Source organism: Urocitellus parryii, chromosome 10 (assembly GCF_045843805.1).
Source record: "Urocitellus parryii isolate mUroPar1 chromosome 10, mUroPar1.hap1, whole genome shotgun sequence".
Lineage (NCBI taxonomy): Eukaryota > Metazoa > Chordata > Mammalia > Rodentia > Sciuridae > Urocitellus > Urocitellus parryii.
The window spans coordinates 40977725-41000160 of record NC_135540.1 but is presented as its reverse complement, the minus strand read 5'-3'; the positions used below and the strand labels follow the sequence as shown (position 1 = coordinate 41000160).

At 34.2% G+C, this 22436-nt stretch overlaps 1 protein-coding gene across 3 annotated transcripts in view; it reads right to left on the bottom strand.

Moving 5' to 3' along the window:
- The window catches only part of Grid2 (glutamate ionotropic receptor delta type subunit 2), a 1404794-nt gene that overhangs the window by 561026 nt on the left and 821332 nt on the right, over positions 1–22436 (bottom strand). For all 3 annotated transcript variants that reach the window (XM_077803456.1, XM_077803455.1, XM_077803457.1), the window contains 3 exons: positions 19003–19176; positions 11716–11877; positions 1048–1167 (listed from right to left, as the gene is read on the bottom strand). In XM_077803456.1, the coding sequence (XP_077659582.1) occupies positions 1048–1167; positions 11716–11877; positions 19003–19176 (456 nt within the window). The remainder of the gene's footprint in view (positions 1–1047; positions 1168–11715; positions 11878–19002; positions 19177–22436) is intronic.

The following is a 22436-nucleotide window of genomic DNA, read 5'->3' as shown; positions in this document are numbered from 1 at the left end:
AAACTGTCATCCTTACTAGGGATGGAAACAGGAGTGATGGGACCTTTTCAGTGATGGAAATGTTCTGTAATCTAATCTGTGTGGAGATCACACTGGTGTATTTCATAAAGCTTTTTATATGTTTGCTATTCTTCACTATAAAACAAAAATTTAAAAATGTATTATGATAGTTTCAACTTAGCATAAATTTTCTGATAAATGTTTATTGACCAGAAGAACAAGTTCTAACTTCATTTTGTCCAGGTTTTCTGAATCTTACACCAGCCCTGGAAGGAAACACCTACTGAAGAGACACTTACTCTCAATGCAGTCAACTCCATATAGTTAGAAATTTATAGTTATCAGCTCTGTATGCAAATTTAATCATCTCAGGTTTATCCCTACCAAAAATACATAAAAATGGCAAATCCAAACAACAAAAAAGCCATTTCTCCTAGGGCTTTTACATTTTTTCTTGAGAAAGTTATTGTCCAAGTATTTCATGAAACATCCTTTATTGGCACTTAGCTGCTTCTTATATGATCTGTAGTATATAACAAGAGTTCATTTCCAATGACTTTTTATACTTATTATACTGCGCACATAGACGGTGCAATACTACAATGTCACATTTTATTGTAATCTTTCTGTCCTACCATAGAAAATATATCCAAGCTATTATTCTGATTTTGTGCATGTTACAAACTAATAATCAAGCAGCTAGGCATTATATAAATATGAAACTCACACTTTATAAAAATTATCATTATAATGAATGAGCAATAATACCATTTCCCTAGGCACGCATCAGATTATTTTTTCCTTTATTCTGAGGCATCAATAAAATATACTGCTTAATACTTCTGTATTTAAGTACTTAAATACTTAATATTTAAAATCATTTCAATCACTAATTCTCACGGACTTTCCCTCTCACCTTCCCCTCACTTTCTCTTTCAAACTACAATGTGAACTTTAACATGTGCTGTGATCAAACTGTATGGAGAAAGTCAAGCAAATCATGAAAGTCATAGGAAAAAGCATATTTTAAAATGTGTCTCGGCTTACTTTTCGAACACCTCTGCCAAGCTCTTCTCCATAGTTGGTTCCAAGAATTTCAAAATGGACATTGGGATTACCTCCATTTTCTCCAAATTCTAGCTCTCCAGTCAAACCACTCACTCCACCCTAAAGGAGAGAACAGATAGTGGTATAAAAATTAGTAGTACTAAAATATAGGAAGTTCTACAAACCAAACTTCCATCTAGAAAGTAAATATTTCAAGCACAAGTTATTAAAAGACCTTCTAATGTGTATACAACATAAACAAGAGTACAATTGAAAGTAATCTTGAAATTCACTTATAGGAAATTTAGTTTCCAAGAGTCAAATGACTATACAAAATGACATCATGTTATTAAAAGAGAATAAAATTATGGCATTTACAGGTAAATGGATGAGGTTGGAGAATAGCATGCTAAGGCAAGTAAGCCGTACCCCCAAAACCAAAGACTGGATGTTCTCTCTGATAAGTGGATGGTGATCCATAATTGGGGAGGGGGGACTGTGAGGAGAATAGAGGAACTTTGATTGAACAAGGGGGAGGGAGGAGGGGAAAAAGCATAGGGACAGGAAAGATGGTGGAATGATATGAACATTATTACCCTAGGTACATGTATGACTGCACATATGGTGGGACTCTACATAGTGTACAACCAGAGAAATGAAAACCTGGGCTCCATTTGTGTACAATGAATCAAAATGCACTCTGCTTTCATGTGTAACTAATTAGAATAAATTGAAAAAAAAATGACATCATGTTAGAGCTGAGACTCAATTCCAGGTTCAAGTTTTGCCACCTTACCTTGAATCATGGGTGACTACATTTGTTAGAATGCATGATGTTCTGGTGAACACAAAAAGCTACTCTGCAGATAAATTTAGACAAGGCAATATGCTTTACTCCAGCACAATTCCATTTAAATGTCATTCAAATTTTATTCCTGGGAATCTCAAAATTCATGTTTTTTAAAAATTATTAGAGGCTTATTTTCCTCCTTCTATAAACATACTTATGCAATTACAACCAAAACATACTATTTCAAAATCTAGAAGAATTTTGAACATTTTTTTACCATGAAGATAAATGCTTAAGAGATAGATATGTTTGATCTGATTTAAATATTACACAAAGTATGTTATATATGTGTGTGTGGATATACATGTACATATATATATGTACATATATATATATATATATATATACACATATATTAAAAAATTACATGGTACCCACTAATATATACAATTTTATGTTCTTATGTATCAGTTAAGAAATTTCAAATGGTAAAAAAGGTAAATTATGTGTATATACATAATATATAAAATATATACACAAATAGATGTGTATGGAAACTAAATTAGGCTTGAAAAGTGCTTTTACTCTTAACCAGCAGTGTTAGCTGTTGAGATTCCTTGGGAACTTCTCAGCTTCATCTTTCATTCAACGTGACAGATGTTCCTTTCCCCAACAGATGGCAATGTAGGTCATACTTCTTTCGCTCTTGTTTACCATTCTTTTCTGACTTTAGTTTATCTGACTTCATATTATTTAGGATTTTATAAATCAACATCACATTCTGAATCATGTCAATATCAAAGTATGTCTGAATTAGAATTTTGGCCTAATAATGGCTTTTATTTGGACAACAAATTATTACCTCAGTATATAAACTGCTTCAATTATCACCTCTGTGATGTTGCTACTGGACTATATCTCACTTGTCATAACCTCTAACTCCATTTCTTGTCTTTTTTGGCTGACATTATTCTGTCTGTTATATATTCTACTACATCTGTGACTTTCAGGCTCTCACTGGATGCTATTCATAAAAGAGGCCCAAGAGACCATTATTGATGGTTTTCTACTTTAATATGGATTTCAATATTTAGTCTATTTCATTTTTGCAACAATAATAATTAAAAAAAATAAATCACCTTAACTATACAGTTTCATTCAGAAAGAATCTGTTGATTTTGATATGTGCTCTTTTCACACACAATTTGGCAGTCAAGGGCACAGGTCATACTTCCTGGATTTTACCAACAGTATAAGAATGTACTAGCTGCGTAAATCTGGCCAAGTCTCTTAACTTCTCTATTCCTCTATTTCTGTTTCTGTTAAATGGGAAAAATAATAGAATCTATCTCAGAAGATTATTATTATGATCTTTATTGTAGTTTTTTAAAATATTTAATTTTTAGTTGAAGTTGGACACAATAATTTATTTCACTTATTTATGTTTATGTGGTGCTGAGGATAGAACCCAGGGTCTCACAAGTGTGAGGCGAGCGCTCTACCACTGAGCCACAACCCCAGCCACTATTATAGTTTTATATATATACTAGTATTTATAGTATAAAACAAGTATATAGTGCTTGACATATAGTGAGAGCTCAATTACTATTATAATCATTATCATCATCACCTCCACTACTACCTTATTCTTTAATGTTAGAGGCTAATTCTATAGATTGTAGGCATAATTTTATTTTTTTCTCAGGCAGTTTTATTGGGTTTGCAAAAATAGATTATATGCATGAGTATTTAGATGCCCTTAGAGATGTTTTCATAAATTTCAACTCAATTATATCTCATTGATTAGTATTTTGGAAGAGTGAAAATAGCTAGCATAAGATCCACTCATTCCTTTTATGGCAGAAGTTAGGATGGAAAGCAAGTTTAATAACCCTTTCAACTGTAATTCCAGAAACATAGTCTGGTAATATATACTAGGAAGAAGAGTCCTTACATACACACACACAAAAAAAAACAACAACAACAACAACAACAAAAACAACAACAAAAAAACCTTTAGGAAGATATCCTAGACTAAGGGGTTATTATAGGAATTATTATGGTCAATAAGCTTAGGAATTATGGATTAATGGACCCTGGAAAATGTCCTGATAGTTTACACTTTCTAGAATAAAAACTGAGGTATTTCTTAATGCAAATGGTTCCTATTATGAAAATAAGTCTGATAAAACCTTCATTGGAGATAGAATGTAATGTCCAATGTGGGAAGAAAGGACCTGGGAAGCTATGTAGAATGTCCCATACTTTCTCCTTTGCCTGTGCTCCTTGTCTGACTGCATAAAGGGATTATATTCACTTCTTATAAGTAAATTTGATACTTTGTGTTCGCTCAGTCTTAATCTCTCAAAAACATCTGATTATCACTTAAGATTGAGGACCAAGTACCAGGATTTATAATCCGTAATATCTCTAAGTGGCAAATGCAGCAGGAGTTTGACAAATGTAACTTATATTACCACACATAAGCTCAAGCTAATGATATTCAGAAAGCTTTTGATAAGAGCTTTTATTGTCCTCAAAAACACATGTACCTCATTGTGGTACCTGATTACATCAGAATCTTAACTTTCTTAGTACTATATTTCTAGGAAAAAGAAAGGATTGTGTATCAAAAAGATTGTTATGTAGTAAAAATATTATCCCTTGAAATTTTTAAACAGTTGAGCACTAGACTTCCTGTTGCAATCTTATTATTCCCAATCAATGCTCACATGGCCAGGACTTCTTCATGGCAGCTAGTTTTCACCATGAGCAACTTAGTGTACTTGCTTTGAATGAGGTACAAAACTCCCCGATAAATCAGGGGACTTGCATTTAACTTGCTGCAACCTTCAGTTACCTTGTTCACCTTTCAACTTTGTAATTTATCCTCTTTAATGCTATATTCTTAATGAGCTATTGGCATGTATCATCAGAGAAATTTTCCCTCATGAGGATGTCAGGGATACTTGAGAGGTCGGCATTTTAAGTGCATAAACCCTGTAAGTGAAGCCCCTTGTTATCTCACCCAGACTTAACCTGTTTTTTGATTGCCTTAGAAAATTCCATTGGTTCTGAACTTTTTCATTTATCCTCAGATTAACCTTGAAAACAGTCTTGGTAAAAATGTCTGCTGTCCAGGTGGTAATGAGTGGTCATTATCTTTGTTCATGCATGGTTATATTTTTTTTTAATCTCTTGATGATGCAGCAGATTTTAAACAAAATAAGCTAATGAGACATTGATAGAATGAATAGCACATACAAATAATTTCTAGATGTCCTTTAAATTGACAGTAAAATTGCTGGCAGAGTAAACCTGTTTAAAAATACAAAATAAATTAGCTTGGATCTTATCCTACCAGTTTGATATAGAAATACCAGTGGGTATCATATAGAGAGCAAAGAGAAAAAGTACAGGGAGAACCAAAGGTTGAGAATAATTTATTACAAAGGTAGGATAATAAATTTCTGAAAGGCAAATCTTTGTTGTTCCCTTATGGATAAGATAAATTGGGAAAAAAATGAGAAAAAAATAATTTTTAAGAACTTATTTTACTCTGTTTATAAAACTGAAGGAGTTTTCCCTATACTTGAAATTGAAAAGTTAACTTAAAAACATAAAATATTTATGATATTTGCCTAATTTCCTAATACATATTCCTAGGCTCCCTGTCACCCACAGACATGCCTAGGAACCAAGGATAGCCTTTAAAAAACCATGAGGCCTTTAAGGCAGTGCACACACAGGAGATGCCAGACTCAGCAGCATGCCCTCATGTCCCCATGGTTCATCAGTGTCAGCTTCAGAGAGAAAAATCCCTGACGGGAGAAAAACACCACAGTTTCTACCCAGCAAAGAAATATAATAGTAGGTAGATAAATATCAGGATCCTGGATGAAAACAAAAATAAAACCAAAAGCTTCATTTGTATGAAATGTTTAGAAAAAAAAAATTGATTTGGACACACACACACACACACACACACTCACTCTCAAATATTCATTCAAAATAGAATCGCAACAAACTGCAAAGTCAATAGGACACTCTTGGCGTTTTAATTATGCTATCTATATCTTAAGGAAACTGAGGAACAGAAAACTACTTCAGTGAGGAGCCCATACAGAAACCTTTAACTTGTTCCTCATAATTTTCCCTCTGGACCATATAAACAGTGTGTCCAATAAAACATATGTATATCACAGTGATTTCTCAAAAAATTAATAATGAATGAAACTCATTTGAAATCTATAGCACTTTACCCACTTTCTAATTCAAATAATCTGAAGTTGAAGTGTGCACTGATAAGTTCACAGGAGCCTATTCCAAGGGCAAAATGACTTTTTTTCCCAAAGCTCCTGTGGTAAAAAGTTTGCATGCATTTTTTTTGTGTAAAATAAGCTATTTGTGGTAAATCAGATTATGTTTTGCTATATTTTCTCTTTCCTTCAAGTTTACAAATCCTAAAAGATATAGCGTGTTACACTGAAAGGAAAGTAATATGTTTGCACTTAAATATACAAATTTTTTAAAAGCCTACAACACAAAATAATGTCAGAATTATTTTTGTCCAAGAAATAAACCTAGGATTAATTATTTTAACCTTCTTTCTCAAATAGTTAATTAATCACCAAATCTCCTTTCAACCCTTTAAATCTATCTTGGAGTTGGGTACTTCTGTCCATCCCATGTTCCACACCCTGGACTAGACGCCCTCTGAGTAGGAGCCCACTCCTCTTGGTTGGTGTTCTCTCTTCTACCCTGTCCTCATCCAATGATAGCTGCAGAATGGAATCGCCATGTGGCAGCCACAGGGTAATCTGATTTTGTGATCACACTGTTTAAGATACTTCATGGCCACCTTACTCTGTGAACAGATTTTAGGCACATATATATAGTTACAGGACCCTGCATGATCCTTCCCATCCACCTCTCGTAAGCATGAGGAATCACAGCCCTACTCTATGCATGCAGCTTGGGCTTATTTCACAGACTCAGGTGAGCCCCAGTCTCCTTCTAAGCCTCTGAACTTTCTACACCCCTTGCATGAAATATTCTTCCATCCCTATCCTTGGAACATGCTTCTCTTCCTTTCCTGGCTGAATTGCAGCAAACTTGAGAAGTAAATAGGACACCATACATTATGCTATCTACATCTTAAGGAAACTGAGGGCAAAGAAAACTACTTCAGTGAGGAGTTCATCTAGAAATCTTTATATGGTTTCTACCCAACCTGAATGTTTCCACCTGTCAGTCTTCAACCCAAGTAGAATCTCCTGTCACATATTTCCAGAACAGTTGGTGTTTTCCCTTTTATAGAACTGATCACACTTTTATTTTTGATATTTCTATTTTTCTTCCTTATTCTATGATCTCACAGTACAGCATATGGTAGTATTCAATAAATATTTGTTGAATGAATAAATTACCATTTAAGAACTGAAGTGATTTCAATATTTTTGCCATTTCAAAGAATACTCTTTCAAATATCAACATGCACCAAGATATCTCTTTTCGATATCAGTAAGTATCAACATGTACCAATATGAGATAATGTATAAGATTCCATTGATATTTTCTATTTTCCCACATTCAGTTTTGAAAGTAATTACCTCAAGCAATTAACAGAAGTTGATCAATTAAGCCAATGTGAATATATTTGATTTGAAGATCTATTGAGTTTTAATTGGCTAACTCAGATAAAATGAATAGAAAATGATTAGTGTAAAAAATTTAATCACTTTTTTTGCTGTTGTTTTAAAGTCAAAGATGTAAGTGTATTCTTTCTAATACTCGGGTCTGATTTCATCCAAAATTTTTGTGTCTTTCATTTAACCACAAAATAAAATCATTTGTTCTCAGTCTCTTTTCAGTTCAGATAATTTTCTCTCATGTGTTCTGTGAACTCTGGAAAACTAATCACCTTTTGTCACTATATACATGATTTAAGAAGATGTGTCAGTTAGAGTGGTCCCAGCCACATACTCCTCTCAAAGCTTTACATAAACCAACCCTGCTAATTTTGAAGTTTCCATTACGATGCTATGAATGCTATGAAAATTTTTCTATTTTTTATTTTAAGTCAAGTTCCCCAGGAAACAGCTCTGAAATAGGAACTTGTTTATATGTGGGAAGTTTACTTGAAGAGTTCCTGAGAATGTACCTGGGAGAGAATAAGGGAAGGTGGATTGGGCAGAGGGAGAGGTGGAACTATTATGCAAACACAGCAGCCTCTCAGGTGACCCTCCAGGCCAGTCTGTGGTTATCCCTGTGTGAGGGAAAGGACTCATGCCTTTCTAGTCTGCAATGACCATTCCTTAGGTACATGCAGGTCCCAGGAAAAGGGTGAAGCAGCTCCTTCCTGTCTAGGACAGTTGCTAAGCAGAATCTTGGCTAGGTGTCCTTGGGGAGAATCAGTGCCTCCTGGTGAAGCAGGTATGTGAGTGTACAACACACTCCACTCTTCTCTAAGATTTCTCAGAATCCTATTTTTACCATACTGGGGGCTTTCTATTGTCCTTCACCTTAGAGAATAGCTTTTTGTACTTAATCAATATCCACTACTGGATTCTACATTTCTTTTCTTGATTTTGCACTATTCGTTCCACAATGCATGCAAATTGATGAACATCTATTAAGACACTGGTGAATAAATGACTGAATAAAGTGTGGTCTTGGAAAATGTTTCAATATTAAGAGGAGTAACATGAAGAAACAATGGAAATAATTGCTATTTAAACATGAACAATTCAATAAATAAAGATTGGTTACCCACATTGCACAGGTATGATCCAAATCCACATTCTGTAAGAAAGAAGGTTGTTCTCCACTAGTTGAATTAATTTCTAAATGTTCTAGTGAAGTGGCTTCAAATTGTGGTTCTTAGAACTGATTGTGGTGGGAGTCCATCTGTGGAGATCCTCTCTCACTTTTTTAGAACACCTAAACTTCTATTGATTTTACTTAGAAAAGTTTGAAAGCCTGCTCTAGGTTATGTAACATCAATAAACTAAATTACAAAACATTTTTATTAAGCCAATATGGTGTTTATCATTAAAATTATACAAGACTGGAAGAAGAATATAAGGAAGTTTGTCCAGGAAAGTTTTTAAAGTATTAAAAAGACAAAGTATTAAAATTGAAGTGATAATATTAATTTTATTTGAAGATGATATCAATGTCTATTTGAAAAATACAAGAGAATACATTATGATCTGAGAACTAGTAATTAAGCTTGAAAAGTTCATCAGATCAGTCCAAAACATATTAAACATCAATAACTGCTCTGAATATACTTGCAATAACTAATATAATAGAAACAGCTCCCATTCATGTGTGTGCGCGCACACACACACACACACACACACACACACAAGACCCTATACAATTTTAGGAAAAAAAATACATTGGAAATATGCACAAAGAATACTATAAATCTCTAAGGAGGATTATAAAAAGATGATAATATTGATCCCATGTGTATGGGTGAGAAGACTCAATATTTTAAAAAATTAAAATCCTTTCAAAAACCAAACTATAAAATCTGTATAAATAACAATAGCATTGTGGTGCTCATAATACCTGGGAAAAAACTAAATGTTGAGAATTAGGCTCTAATTTTAGAAAAAAGAGAAAAACTAGGAAGATCTTATTCTACCCATTCAGACAAAAAAATTATAAAGCTGAACACAAGAATATCTGCAAAATAGCCACTTCCCCTATTGCTGGACATTTATACTAATGTCCACTATATCATTTTTAACTCTGTTTTCTCATCCCTGTAATGAGAATATAATTAATTCAGGGACAGAAACTGGTTCTTTTACTTGTTTGTACTCTGCAGCAGCACACAGCTGTGTTAAGTGTGCATAGCATGCCCTTAATATAGGCATGCTGTGTTTACTTGAATGTAATTAAGAATTTTATCACTAGATTGCTGCCACTGTAATAAGAAGCCTGACCTCATTTGTGACGTGTGGCTGCAAACTTCTTTATATACCTTGCCCTCCCTTTCTGTTTTGGTCCCACATCTGGGCAGGATGATAAGAAAGCCCATCCTGTACCTTCTTATTTGATGTCTATAGGAAACAAAAGCCTACAGGTGTCCAGCCCACATGGTTAGGAACTATCCCTCAGCCTTGGCCGCTAGCCACCGAACAGGCCCAGCCTGCTCCCTCTGCGTTGCCCAAGCCAGGCTGGAAGCTGAGGCCCACTCAACTCTCTTCAGATTCTCGTGTACATCAAATTTTCTTGGTGTGTGGGGTATCACCAGTTTCATTATCTTAATAGGATGATCCAAAACTCCTATGTGAGGCTAAAATAATAATAATAATAATAATAATAATGACACTGGGAAAAAATAACTCAATTTCTTTAAGTCAATGAAAAATGTGAGACAAAAATAATAAATAAATAAACAAACTAAAATATTTACCCTAATGATCTATATGCTGAATTGCTGTATGAGAAACCCCTGTATATTATGGTGTCTCTCTTTTCTTCCTACAGAACTTCTCACTAAATAGGCATTTCCTAAGCGACTTCCTGAACAATTATTCTATCTTTGCATGAAAGCTCCCGAAGAATGAATGTATTCAGGTTCCTGTGTCCTAGCCAAACTGTGAATTAATAAACTGGCAGGATTAGAATCGTGTTCACAACCTCCCTTGGTTCATACCTGCCAGCTCTCTACATACAAAGAGTTAGGAGATTTTGGCAATACCTTGATTTCTATTTGACTTACTCATTTCTCAGTTGAAAAGTGTTTCTTTTCCAACATGTTCAATACATTTAATTCTCCAGTACATTTGCTGATAAGAATCTCACCAAAGTGATTCTTTTACAAAAAGGAAACACCACCAAGAGAAGTATCCCAGCTGTTCTCCATTTGAAAGATTTCTTTCCTTCACTTCCTGTTTTTGTACATCTGTCTCAGTCCCAGTGTTACATTTTTAGATATTTTTTCCTGACTTTTCTAAATATATTCACATTTCAATTAGTTATTTTTTTTTTGTTTGCCTGTTTAAGGAAAAAAAAAAGGCAAATGTATGAGGAAAGAAAAAGGAAGGGTGAAATAAAAAAACAATCTTCCAAATGGCTGTCTGCTTTGCGTACAGGGTACAGAAGAAATTGTTTGTTTTATTAATCATTTCATTTTAAATCCATGAAGCTGTGCAAGATGAACAGAAAATGTCAGCAAGGATGACATGACAAAGAGGCTAATAAACTGCAGAATGCTTATGGCACTGAGAAGAGCTGAACAACATAAACTGCCTTCTGGGAATGGAACAGGTAGTGAAACCAAAGCCAGCCACAGCCCAGCGAGGGAACACTCAGACAGTGATGAAAAGGACCACAATCAGGTGCCGGAAAGAGGCATGAGCATTTCAACAGAGGAACTGTTTATGAATTACATCTTCATTATAAGATAAATTAAGGATCATCGCACACAACGCCTTAGCATGTATCATCAAAATGAAAAACAGCCAAGTGTACTATAAACTTTCAGTTGGTATACAACAACAACAATGACAACAACAAAAATCCCAAACCAAGAGAACTTTATGCAACTTATGACAGATACCAAAATAATTTGAGCATCTTTAAAGACATAACCAGGGCAATTTAAAATAATCTTGATCACCAATTTTTACTTGCATCAACTTTCCTTAAAATCAGCAAGGGGTCACTTATTTAATATATGTTTGTAACCCTCTAAACTTTATCCTTTAAATATTTCATTTTGCTATTTTGTGCTTTGAGATGGCAGTGATACTGAAGAGAAAAAAATCCTTCTAAAAGATATCTCATCAAATTCTGGTCTATTGTATGCTATTTACATAGAAATTAAGATGAGTGAAATGCTAATCAGAAGTTACCTTCTTGATGGTCTCTAGCATGGAACGCCCACCCTGCCAGGGCTTTGAATTCTTCCTGATACATGACAAACTTGCCATGCTGTGCCACTTTCGGTCCTCCAGCTTCTTATGAAAAGCATTAGCAAGCAGAAGCACTGTGTCATATATGTAAAGGTTTGAAATCTGAAAAGATATTAGACAGTGATCATTAGAATCATTGATACCATCCATCCCATCCAGAATAAGGAGAAATTTGTCCGCTTAGCTGCTTCTGCTCTGGATAGTTTACTGGGTTATTTATTATGGAGAAGGTTTCTTTTTTCATTTCTTAGGCAATTTTGCTATTGAGAATGAAGTCTTGTCTGATTGTATGCCTCAATTGGTTTTCAGCTTATTTAGGTATGAAAGAGAAGATAAAAAAGAGATGTTTTGACAGAGGCAACGCTGTTAGTGTCAGACCATAGAAAATCACTGGCCCTTATTTCTTTCTGAGGAGGTAAGGATCTAAGGACTTAAGATTGGAAGGACACACTGAATAATACATTTTTTGAATACGTAAAATTTCTTCATTTTAGTTATTCAGATGAAATATTAACTCAATCTTATATATGAGTGTTACAGGTACAAAAAAAAAAAGGAAGCAGACATCTGTGTGTGTTTATGGCTATGGGGCTTCTATAATGAAGAAATGAGAGAAAACAGACCCATTCACAAATACTACAATGATCAAGGATCGATACACCATAAGGTAGGCATACACATGCATTGAAATTCATTGACATGACAAATAACAAACTATGAACAGTGTCTGAATGTGTTTATATTAATGCTCTCTTCTTCTAAGGTAACCATGATATTATCTTCTTTCTACACAGATTGAAAAAAAATGAATTATTGCCAATTTTTTAAAGATCTGTTGCACTATTAAAATTTAAGTCTTGCAAGAACTACTATCTATACTACCAACTAATTACCAAAGGTGTTTGTTTTTCAAAGTAATTAGAATTTTTTAAGAAAACATGAATAGAAAAGGGGATCTTAGGTCAATAAAAGCTGTTAAATATTATATTATGACTGCTCAAAAAAGAAAAATCTGATAGAAAAAAAAATTGAGAAATCAACATAGTGATGGAAATTAATTTTATCTTAATGTATTCAAATTTTCTCAGGTTTTAAAAGTGTCTTGTTATCACAGTTTTCCCTAAAATTGAAAGGGAAAATATGTGGGTTGTCATTTGGTTGTAATTAACGAAGAAGGAAATTTATGAAACAGTCTGTGCACATCACAGAACAGTAGTAAGATTTGGCTGTTGGGATAATTAGAGTTTGATGCTATTCAAAGCTGTTAATAAGAGCTTCCCAACAATGCCTTGTGGATTTTCATTTATATGCCAGGTAAATCTTTAATCATCTGTGTTTGTTAAGCACATTTAATATATATATAATACTAATGGATGGCAGGTCTTTGAAAAGACATTGAACATTTCTAGGTATTATATAAAATACAAGTTTATTATTGTTTAAGGAAAATGTTAGGGCTAGCTATTCTTACTCCTGGTCCACCCAGCTAATTATTAAAGAGACCAGAGGAGAATGACTAAAATCTGCAGTGAATGAAGTATAGACTTGAAGTTAAAATTAGTCTGTGAGTCAAAATTCAAATTGGACTTAGATTGTGAAGACCCAATAGGAAAATGTGGAAGAAATAAGGAAGATGAGCGAACTGTACAAAACAATCCAAGGAAAAATCTTTTTATAAACTTCTTCAAATGATATGCAATTATCTGTCTTTTCCAAACTCCCCTGTTTTCACGGCCTTAACTCGCTTCTTCTTGTCTATCTTTATTCTGCCCTTTAACTGCTTTAAGTGTGTACGTGAGATATCTGGTACCATCCTTCAATGTATCTTTAGCTTTCTCCAACTAGTTAACTTCCTTCAATATTTAGCATAAAGGTTACCTGCTGAGAGAATGCTACCCTGACAATTTCCCAATCCTAGGCTTCCCTGAGCAGTCTTCTCTCCCAGAACACACAGTACATAGTTCTATGGAAACACGTCACAATGGTAAGATTTTTCAAAATCTGCCATTCACACAAGAATAGGAGATCCTCCTGGATGGAAACTCTCCATCCTTGTGCTTTAGTTTGCCTATACTTAATCTCCTTTTGACTTAGCCGACCATCTAGAACATGTTTTTTTTTTTTTTTAAATAAACAATCATCAAATAAACAAAGTCAAAAAAATTGGAAGAAGTGGGAAAACGTCAGGTTTAAAGTTAGGTGGGTTGACATAAATCAAGTCATTGCTGGCAAACTGTGTTCTACTAGTACTTGACCTTCTCTGGCACAGTCTGTTTTGCATACTTTAAGGTATGGAGTGTGAATATCTATGCTAATGGCAAAGTGAGTGTTCTGAACCCAACATATGATAGGCATTTTACAGATGACTGCCTCCTCTTGTTTGTTACATTCTCAGTGGCAGTGACCTTCTCTGAGATTTCCAAAACCCCTCCTAATCTTTTACTTCTTTCTCAAAGCAAGTACTCGCTCTCCTTGGCAGTTCACGTGCTCTCTCATGCTCCTTTGTGTTGTCCTCTACTGACCTCTTCGTGATTTTATTTGTGAGGTCTTTGACTCCTTCCTCACCATGATCCCAAAGTGTCTCTCAGCATTTAAAGGAGACTCCAGTTTCTACCCAGAGAAGCTTCTCTTTTTCTATGTCCACAACCAACACATGTGACTGGGAGCTGGACATGAATCTACACTACCTCTGACATCTTATCCTCCAGTATTCTCTCATCTAACTCATCATTGCTCTCTGGCTTTCTGTCACTACACTTGTTCTCTGTCATCGCTGAACCTGTAGCTGCCATCTCTTCTATGTGATAATATTTGATGCCATCTGTGCCTTACCCTGAAACACTCAGTTTCCTTCTGTTCACCATCTGATATAGTTCCCAGGCTGCTCATCATCCAGGTACTCTTCCTCTGTCCTTCTCTTATTTCTTCAATGTTTCTATTAAAGTTTAGTAACCAGAACTGACATATTAATGCAGATATGATCTGACTAGGAGACAGTAGTGTAAGACACTGTATGTCTTGATCTTAGCAAAGTGCTTCTGACAGAGTCCAAGATGATATTAAAATGGTTTAGAGCAAATCTGACTTTGCACTGCGCTCATTCTGAATTTGTCTTCAACTTAACGGCTTTGAACAGCTGTCAAACCAGGCCTCTTCCTCTAGACTTCATGTAATTGATTATGAACCTATACTTTATGAAGTTTCAACTTTTAGGCTTATTACTCAGTCAAGATTAATAATTATTTGGATCTTGTTTATGTAATACAACACCGGCTTTCTCTCCTATATTTATGGCATTTACAAATTTCAAAAACATGTTTTATTCATTTTTATTCATGGAGTGATAAACATTGTGACAATATTAGGTCCAAGGACAGAATCTTGTAGATGACCATAGACTTCCTTGCATTTCAAGAGTGAAATGTTTATCAGTGGTGTCTGAATATTCATCAGGTTCCACTTTTCTCAAGCTAAGGGTAAAAGAATACCTGGTGTATTTTAGCAAACATTCAAAACTACAGTATATATCTAAGGCATATTCTAGATGTAGCAGTGTCTCTTGAATAGTTTGTTGGTACTTCTATGTGAATTAATTTCAAAGTCACTTGAAACTTTGGACAAAAATAACTACATGGCTTAATTGGTAATTATTTGAAATGGTTTAATTTTATAAAAAAATACATGTTTTAACTTTTAAAGGTAATGATAATATTTTAAAATATTTTGAACCTTCTTCTCTGAGACCAGAGTTTAGTATCTTCATCCCATATGGAATCATTTGGTGAAAATATTTAAATGTCACCAAATTATAGAGTTTTCAATGTCTTCCCTCAGGATTTCATTAGAAAATTTGTCAAAAATGTCATATAAAACTCAATATATAGGGCTGGGGATGTGGCTCAAGTGGTAGCGCGCTTGCCTGGCATGCGTGCGGCCCGGGTTCGATCCTCAGCACCACATACCAACAAAGATGTTGTGTCCGCCAAGAACTAAAAAATAAAAATATTAAAAATTCTCTCTCTCTCTCTCTCTCTCTCTCTCTCTCTCTCTCTCTCTCTCTCCTCTCTCACTCTCTCTTTAAAAAAAAAAAAAAAAAACTCAATATATAACACTTAGCTTTATTATAGGCTCCCAATCCTAAAAGCCTATTAATGAGGGCTTAGTTTGGCTGTGATTTTTCTTAAGGAAGCCCAATTGTCTTATTTGAAATACTCCAAACCATTTATTTAATGAAACATTCTATAGTTTATGTAAATATTAACATGCAATATACTAAATTTTGATCGTCCAAGTCTTTTCTTTCTACTTTTGAAAATTTGGGCAATAAACCAATCTCTTGTACTTTGGTATTCTTCTCAAGAATTTCTCTCACACCTCTAAATCATAATATTGGGAACACATCTGCTGGATTATTGATTGCTCAAAGCACTTAGGTGTAAGTCCTCATTTAAGTCAGTTAGAAATACTCCTAAAATCTTTAATTCCTGCTCTTTATAAACTAATGGCTTACTTATCTTTTAATGATTTTTACTCTAACTTATCCAGTTTGAGGATAATTTTCCTTAGATGGAGAAAATAGATTGAAAAAGATTGGAGTGTTCATTTTCTCTTTCTTAGCATCCAAACTAACACGAGTTCCACCAATCAGTAAAGGGATCACTTCCTTCTTGTTTCATATGTTGTAAAAACTTTTTCCAGCTAAGAAGACTTCTTTACTCTTTACTCTGAAACTTCAACTAACCTTGTATTTTAGTGTTTGGGTATTAATTTAAAGGTGTATGAAACTTGTTTGCAGATCTAAATTTTATTTTCCTTCTACAGACATTAAAATTAGAAACAGCCCAAAGGCCTCCATATAGATCCAATGTACCCCCCCTTCTTTTCCTTGTATTGATTAATGTGGTTTTACAGTTGAGTTTCTACATTTTGAGCTCACTTTGGCCAATGTTTATAGTTTATTTTTTCTGAATTTTTTTAAATTGCTCACTTCTTAATTCTGAGGAAAAAGACTATCTGTGGCCATATTTATCTGCATTGTTTTTATACATGCCAAGTTGAGGGGTTGCTTCTCCTAGAGAACCACTTCCCCCTCAAATTATTAGCCAGTCCTATTGTGTGCATTTCATACAAAACAACATTTTATTTTGTTTCTTGATCTAACTTCATTGAGATAAAAACTTTTCATCAAGGAGAGGCTGTACATCAAATGTTCTGCTTTTAGGGGAACATTTTAAATTCAAGAGCTTTGTATTTACACTTTTAATTATATAAATCTTTACATATAAAAGTTTGTCAGTTTTCCTTTTATATATTAAATATTTAGTCAAATGCTGTCACATATAAGAGGGAAGTTAATATGTAACAAATCCTAAAAGAAAAAAATAATGCTCTGTTTTGTTCCATCTCTGAGTTTGAGTAATGTACAATGAACACAAGGGTTAAGGGTGGCGATTCCTTGATCATGTTCCTGCATCAGATAAGCATGGGAATAGAGAGATAAATAAAATATGCTTGCTGATTAATTGACATGAAAAGATTATGCTCATGTGTGAATGTGCTTTAAAATTCCTTCTTATTTCCCAAAATGACACAGTTTATAAATTTTCTAGCTTAAACTTTCATTTCCTGCTACCTCTTTTGACAAGAACAGTCTTTGATATTTCATAATTTTCTAAATGTAAATTCTTACTGTTGTTCTCCATTTAGAATTCTATAATTTTCACATCGATTATATTCGTGATCAGTGAATATGAAAATATGGTCTATTATAAGCCTATTACTAAGAATGGCACTAAATTTAAACAAGCCCTTTTAAGGTAAAGCTTTAGAGTGCCTTACTTTGACCACTGCCTTCCCCTTAGGTACATTCAAATCCACAAATATTCACAAAGGTGCAATGTACTGGGGTAGTTTTGGTGGAGGAAGTGATACAAAAGGACACTGAGATTTATGATTCCGGATCCAGTAAGAAACAGAAGATTCTATGGATAATGATCTTGGAGCCATGATGCTTATTACATTCATAAGTATGAACAAAGTGTTGGATAGATGGTAATTCATCTAAAAAACTCAACATTGATTAAGAATAGGAGACTGGGGGATCAGCTTTCAAAGAAGTAGTTTTAGCAAATTACTTTATATATCTAATATTATTGAATACAAACTAGTCATATTACAATTATATTTCCAAAGTGTTCAAACTGAACATCTAAACTAAAACTATTTTCATAGTAAACATTCTAAAGGATTAACTTTCTAAGATATATCATGTTTCCCTGATTTCTAAAATTGATCACAACTTTAATCCTTGCTGATGCTTTAGAATTATTGTTTAAATATTCACTAACAGGCTAGTGTTGTACTACAACAATGCCCTTAGAAACTGCTTTATGATACAGATTTCTTTTTACAGTAAAACTCCTATACTGATAGGATGTGTAAATAGCATGTGTGATTGATTCTTCCTTTTTCCTGTCTTTTGCCTTGCTAGAGAGTGCTCCTTTTGGCTCCCTGCTGTTGGTGTGTCTGCTTTATCTAATACCCCCTTCAAACTGACAGATTGAGATCTCCAGTACAAGAAGAAAAAAAAATCTGATAGGATTTTCCTTAAGAAAAAGAAACAGTCTCCAAGTGAGTATTTAAAGAACATTCTCTTGAGAAAGCTGCAGGGACTTGGGTTCTTTTTGCTATTGAGAGATTTTATTTATTTACTTACAAATTCTTTGTTGTATTCTTGACAGTGAAGGTTTCAGCTATAGCATGGGTTCAGTATGACTAATATAATGCTATAGCACTTTTTGGAATTTAAATATTATTTCACTGAAGTTATGCAAACTGGAGACTAATCTTTGAAAACAAAATAATAAACATTCTGTCCTTGTTATACCAAAAAAATCAAGCAAATGTATTAGCTTAATAATTTGGAATGAGATAGTAGGAGTATCAGGAACAAATTCTACCATGGGAAATGTTGTGGATCTACCTGTTTAGAAGGAAAGAATCTTTATTTACTATATTTTTATTAAGCAAGATATTTTTTCTATAATAGGAACAAAAAAATCAAAGATATAGATTTTAGCACTCTCTCCCTATCAGAGTTATTAAAATGATAGAAGAAGAGAATCATGCAGAAATGATACAGAATATAATTCTGAATCCAATGCAACTCTAAAAGCACTCTTTACAACAAAGCACGCTGGTAGAAATGCCCAGGCATTTAGAGTATACCTCCATGTTCTGAGCAAATGGATCCTTTGGATCACACAATGTTGAAGATATTCGATGGTTGCCACGGAAACATCGCTGACTTATATTCTGGGGGACTGGAAATGTCTGCCGAATAATCGTTAGCCTTCCAATTGACCTTCTTACAAGTTCCTGTACATCAACATCGTTTATTTCCTATAGGATAAGATAGGAAGTGGAAGAATTAGAAATTCATCAATACAGCAACAGAGAAACACAAAACCATTAATGAGTTGTTATCTAGGACTGCTGAGGGATTCTGTTACTATAATACATTTGCTTGGTGCTTAGCACATATCTAAATGAAAACAGCACATGTTCATTGAAATAATCAACTTATTTATAGGTGTTCTTCTAATTTAAATTATGTATATTAGTGCCTAGGTAATTCTGACTGGAACAATTTACTTAAATGTACTTAGTTATGATCAAGTTTATAATTTATTACATTAAAAATATAGTAGAAAAATATAGTGTGGTAAAACATTGAAAAAGGTGAAAAAATAAGTTGATACTATAGTTTGTCATTTATTAATGGACTTCATCATACTTGGACAACCTAGGAAGATTGTTGCAATGTAAGAGAAACATATATTGTTCATAGCAATGAAAAAACAAGGCTTTAAAAAAGTGATAAAAATAGATATAGCAAGAGGAGATATTTTTTAAGAATTTTATTAATATTTCTTAGACCTATTGATGTTAACTAACATGTTTCTCTTTGTAATGGATAAACAAAGTGCTTACTAACTATTGAGTAATGTTATAGATGTGGTCTTGACATAAAGGTAAAAATTTCTGCTGGTTAATATTGACTGAACCAGGCTGAGTGAAGGAGAAACTCAATATTCTTTATCTACATGAATTTTATTTTATATAAGAGTGTGTGCCAAACTCAAAGAATAGCAATTTCTACTTCCTTCTCCCCACCACCTCCTTATTCCACAATTAAATTTTAAGATTTGACTACATAGTATATGTAAAAACAATAAAACTGAAGTAATATTTTTATAACATTCATTTTTTCCTAATTGGAATTAATCAGAACAGAAGTAATCAAAATAAATTTCGGTTTTAAAACTGTCTTTTGACTAAAGCAGTTTGTGCTGAATAGTGTCCATTTGGAACCTTTTAAACCAATGAGGCCTTTGCAATTAGCAAATTATTGGTGTGAATAGATTCTTATGGCAATAAAAATAAAATATTCGATGCAGGGCAGGATATACTTTGGACTGTAGTGAGCATTTTACAGTTTTGAATCAAGGAATTATTACTGAAAATTGAAAAGACAAATTTTCTTATCCCACTAGACTCACTAATTACATATTACTCTTCTTGTAGACTAATTATATATTACTGTTCTTTGTAGCATGTGTTAGCTTTAAAATTCACCCTTTATTTATGATCTTTATGAAATATAACTTTTCTGAAAATAAAATAACACCTGCCATCAGCTGTAACCAGTATAATATCAGGAATTTCTGGGCAATTAATCCTTAATGCGCCATAAAAACTGGTTTTTCTCAGTTTATAATGCCGTCTTTTTCCCTTAGTCTGTGTCATTTCACTGGCCACCAAAAACTCTGTCTGGCAAAGAGCAGGTCACTTTTTAATTTTCTGTCATCTTCTCACAAAGCAGAATTCAGTGATGCCCTGTCAACTCCATTTTTTTTTTTTTAAGATTTCCCTATAATTTCTTTTTTTTTTTTTTTTTTTATTGGTCGTTCATAACATTACATAGTTCTTAATACATCATATTACACGGTTTGATTCACGTGGATTATGAACTCCCCCTTTTACCCCGTATACAAATTGCTGTATCACATCAGTTACCCTTCCATTGATTGACATATTGCCTTTCTAGTGTCTGATGTATTCTGCTGTCTGTCCTATTCTCTACTATCCCCCCTCCCCTCCCCTCCCCTCCCCTTTTCTCTCTCTACCCCTTCTAATGTAAATCATTTCTTCCATTTGTATTATCTTGTCTTACCCCTCCTTTCCTCTTGTATGACATTTTGTATATCCCTGAGGATCGCCTTCCATTTCCATGCAATTTCCCTTCTCACTCCCTTTCCCTCCCACCTCTCATCCCTGTTTAATGTAAATCTTCTTCTCAAGCTCTTCGTCCCTACCCTGTCCTTGTTTACTCCCCTTATATCAAAGGAGTCATTTGGTATTTGTTTTTTAAAGATTGACTAGCTTCACTTAGCATAATCTGCTCTAATGCCATCCATTTCCCTCCAAATTCTATGATTTTGTCATTTTTTAATGCAGAATAATACTCCATAGTATATAAATGCCACATTTTTTTTATCCATTCATCTATTGAAGGGCATCTAGGCTGGTTCCACAGTCTTGCTATCGTGAATTGAGCTGCTATGAACATCGATGTAGCAGTGTCCCTGTAGCATGCTCTTGTTAGGGCTTTAGGGAATAGACCGAGAAGGGGAATAGCTGGGTCGAATGGTGGTTCCATTCCCAGCTTTCCGAGAAATCTCCATACTGCTTTCCAAATTGGCTGCACCAATTTGCAGTCCCACCAGCAATGAACAAGAGTGCCCTTTTCCCCGCATCCTCTCCAGCACTTATTGTTGTTTGACTTCCTAATGGCTGCCAGTCTTACTGGAGTGAGATGGTATCTTAGGGTAGTTTTGATTTGCATTTCTCTGACTGCTAGCGATGGTGAGCATTTTTTCATGTACGTGTTGATTGATTGTATGTCCTCCTCTGAGAAGTGTCTGTTCAGGTCCTTGGCCCATTTATTGATTGGGTTATTTGTTATCTTATTGTCTAATTTTTTGAGTTCTTTGTATATTCTGGTTATTAGGGCTCTATCTGAAGTGTGTGGAGTAAAGATTTGTTCCCAGGATGTAGGCTCCCTGTTTATCTCTCTTATTGTTTCTTTTGCTGAGAAAAAACTTTTTAGTTTGAGTAAGTCCCATTTGTTGATTCTATTTGTTAACTCTAGCGCTATGGGTGTCCTATTGAGGAATTTGGAGCCCGATCCCACAGCGTGTAGATCATAACCAACTTTTTCTTCTATCAGATGCCATGTCTCTGATTTAATATCAAGCTCCTTGATCCATTTTGAGTTAACTTTTGTGCACGGCGAGAGATAGGGATTCAGATTCATTTTGGTGCAAATGGATTTCCAGTTTTCCCAGCACCATTTGTTGAAGATGCTATCCTTCCTCCATTGCATGCTTTTAGCCCCTTTATCAAAAATAAGATAGTTGTAGTTTTGTGGATTGGTTACTGTGTCCTCTATTCTGTACCATTGGTCCACCCGCCTGTTTTGGTACCAGTACCATGCTGTTTTTGTTACTATTGCTCTGTAGTATAGTTTGAAGTCTGGTATCGCTATACCACCTGATTCACACTTCCTGCTTAGTATTGTTTTTGCTATTCTGGGTCTT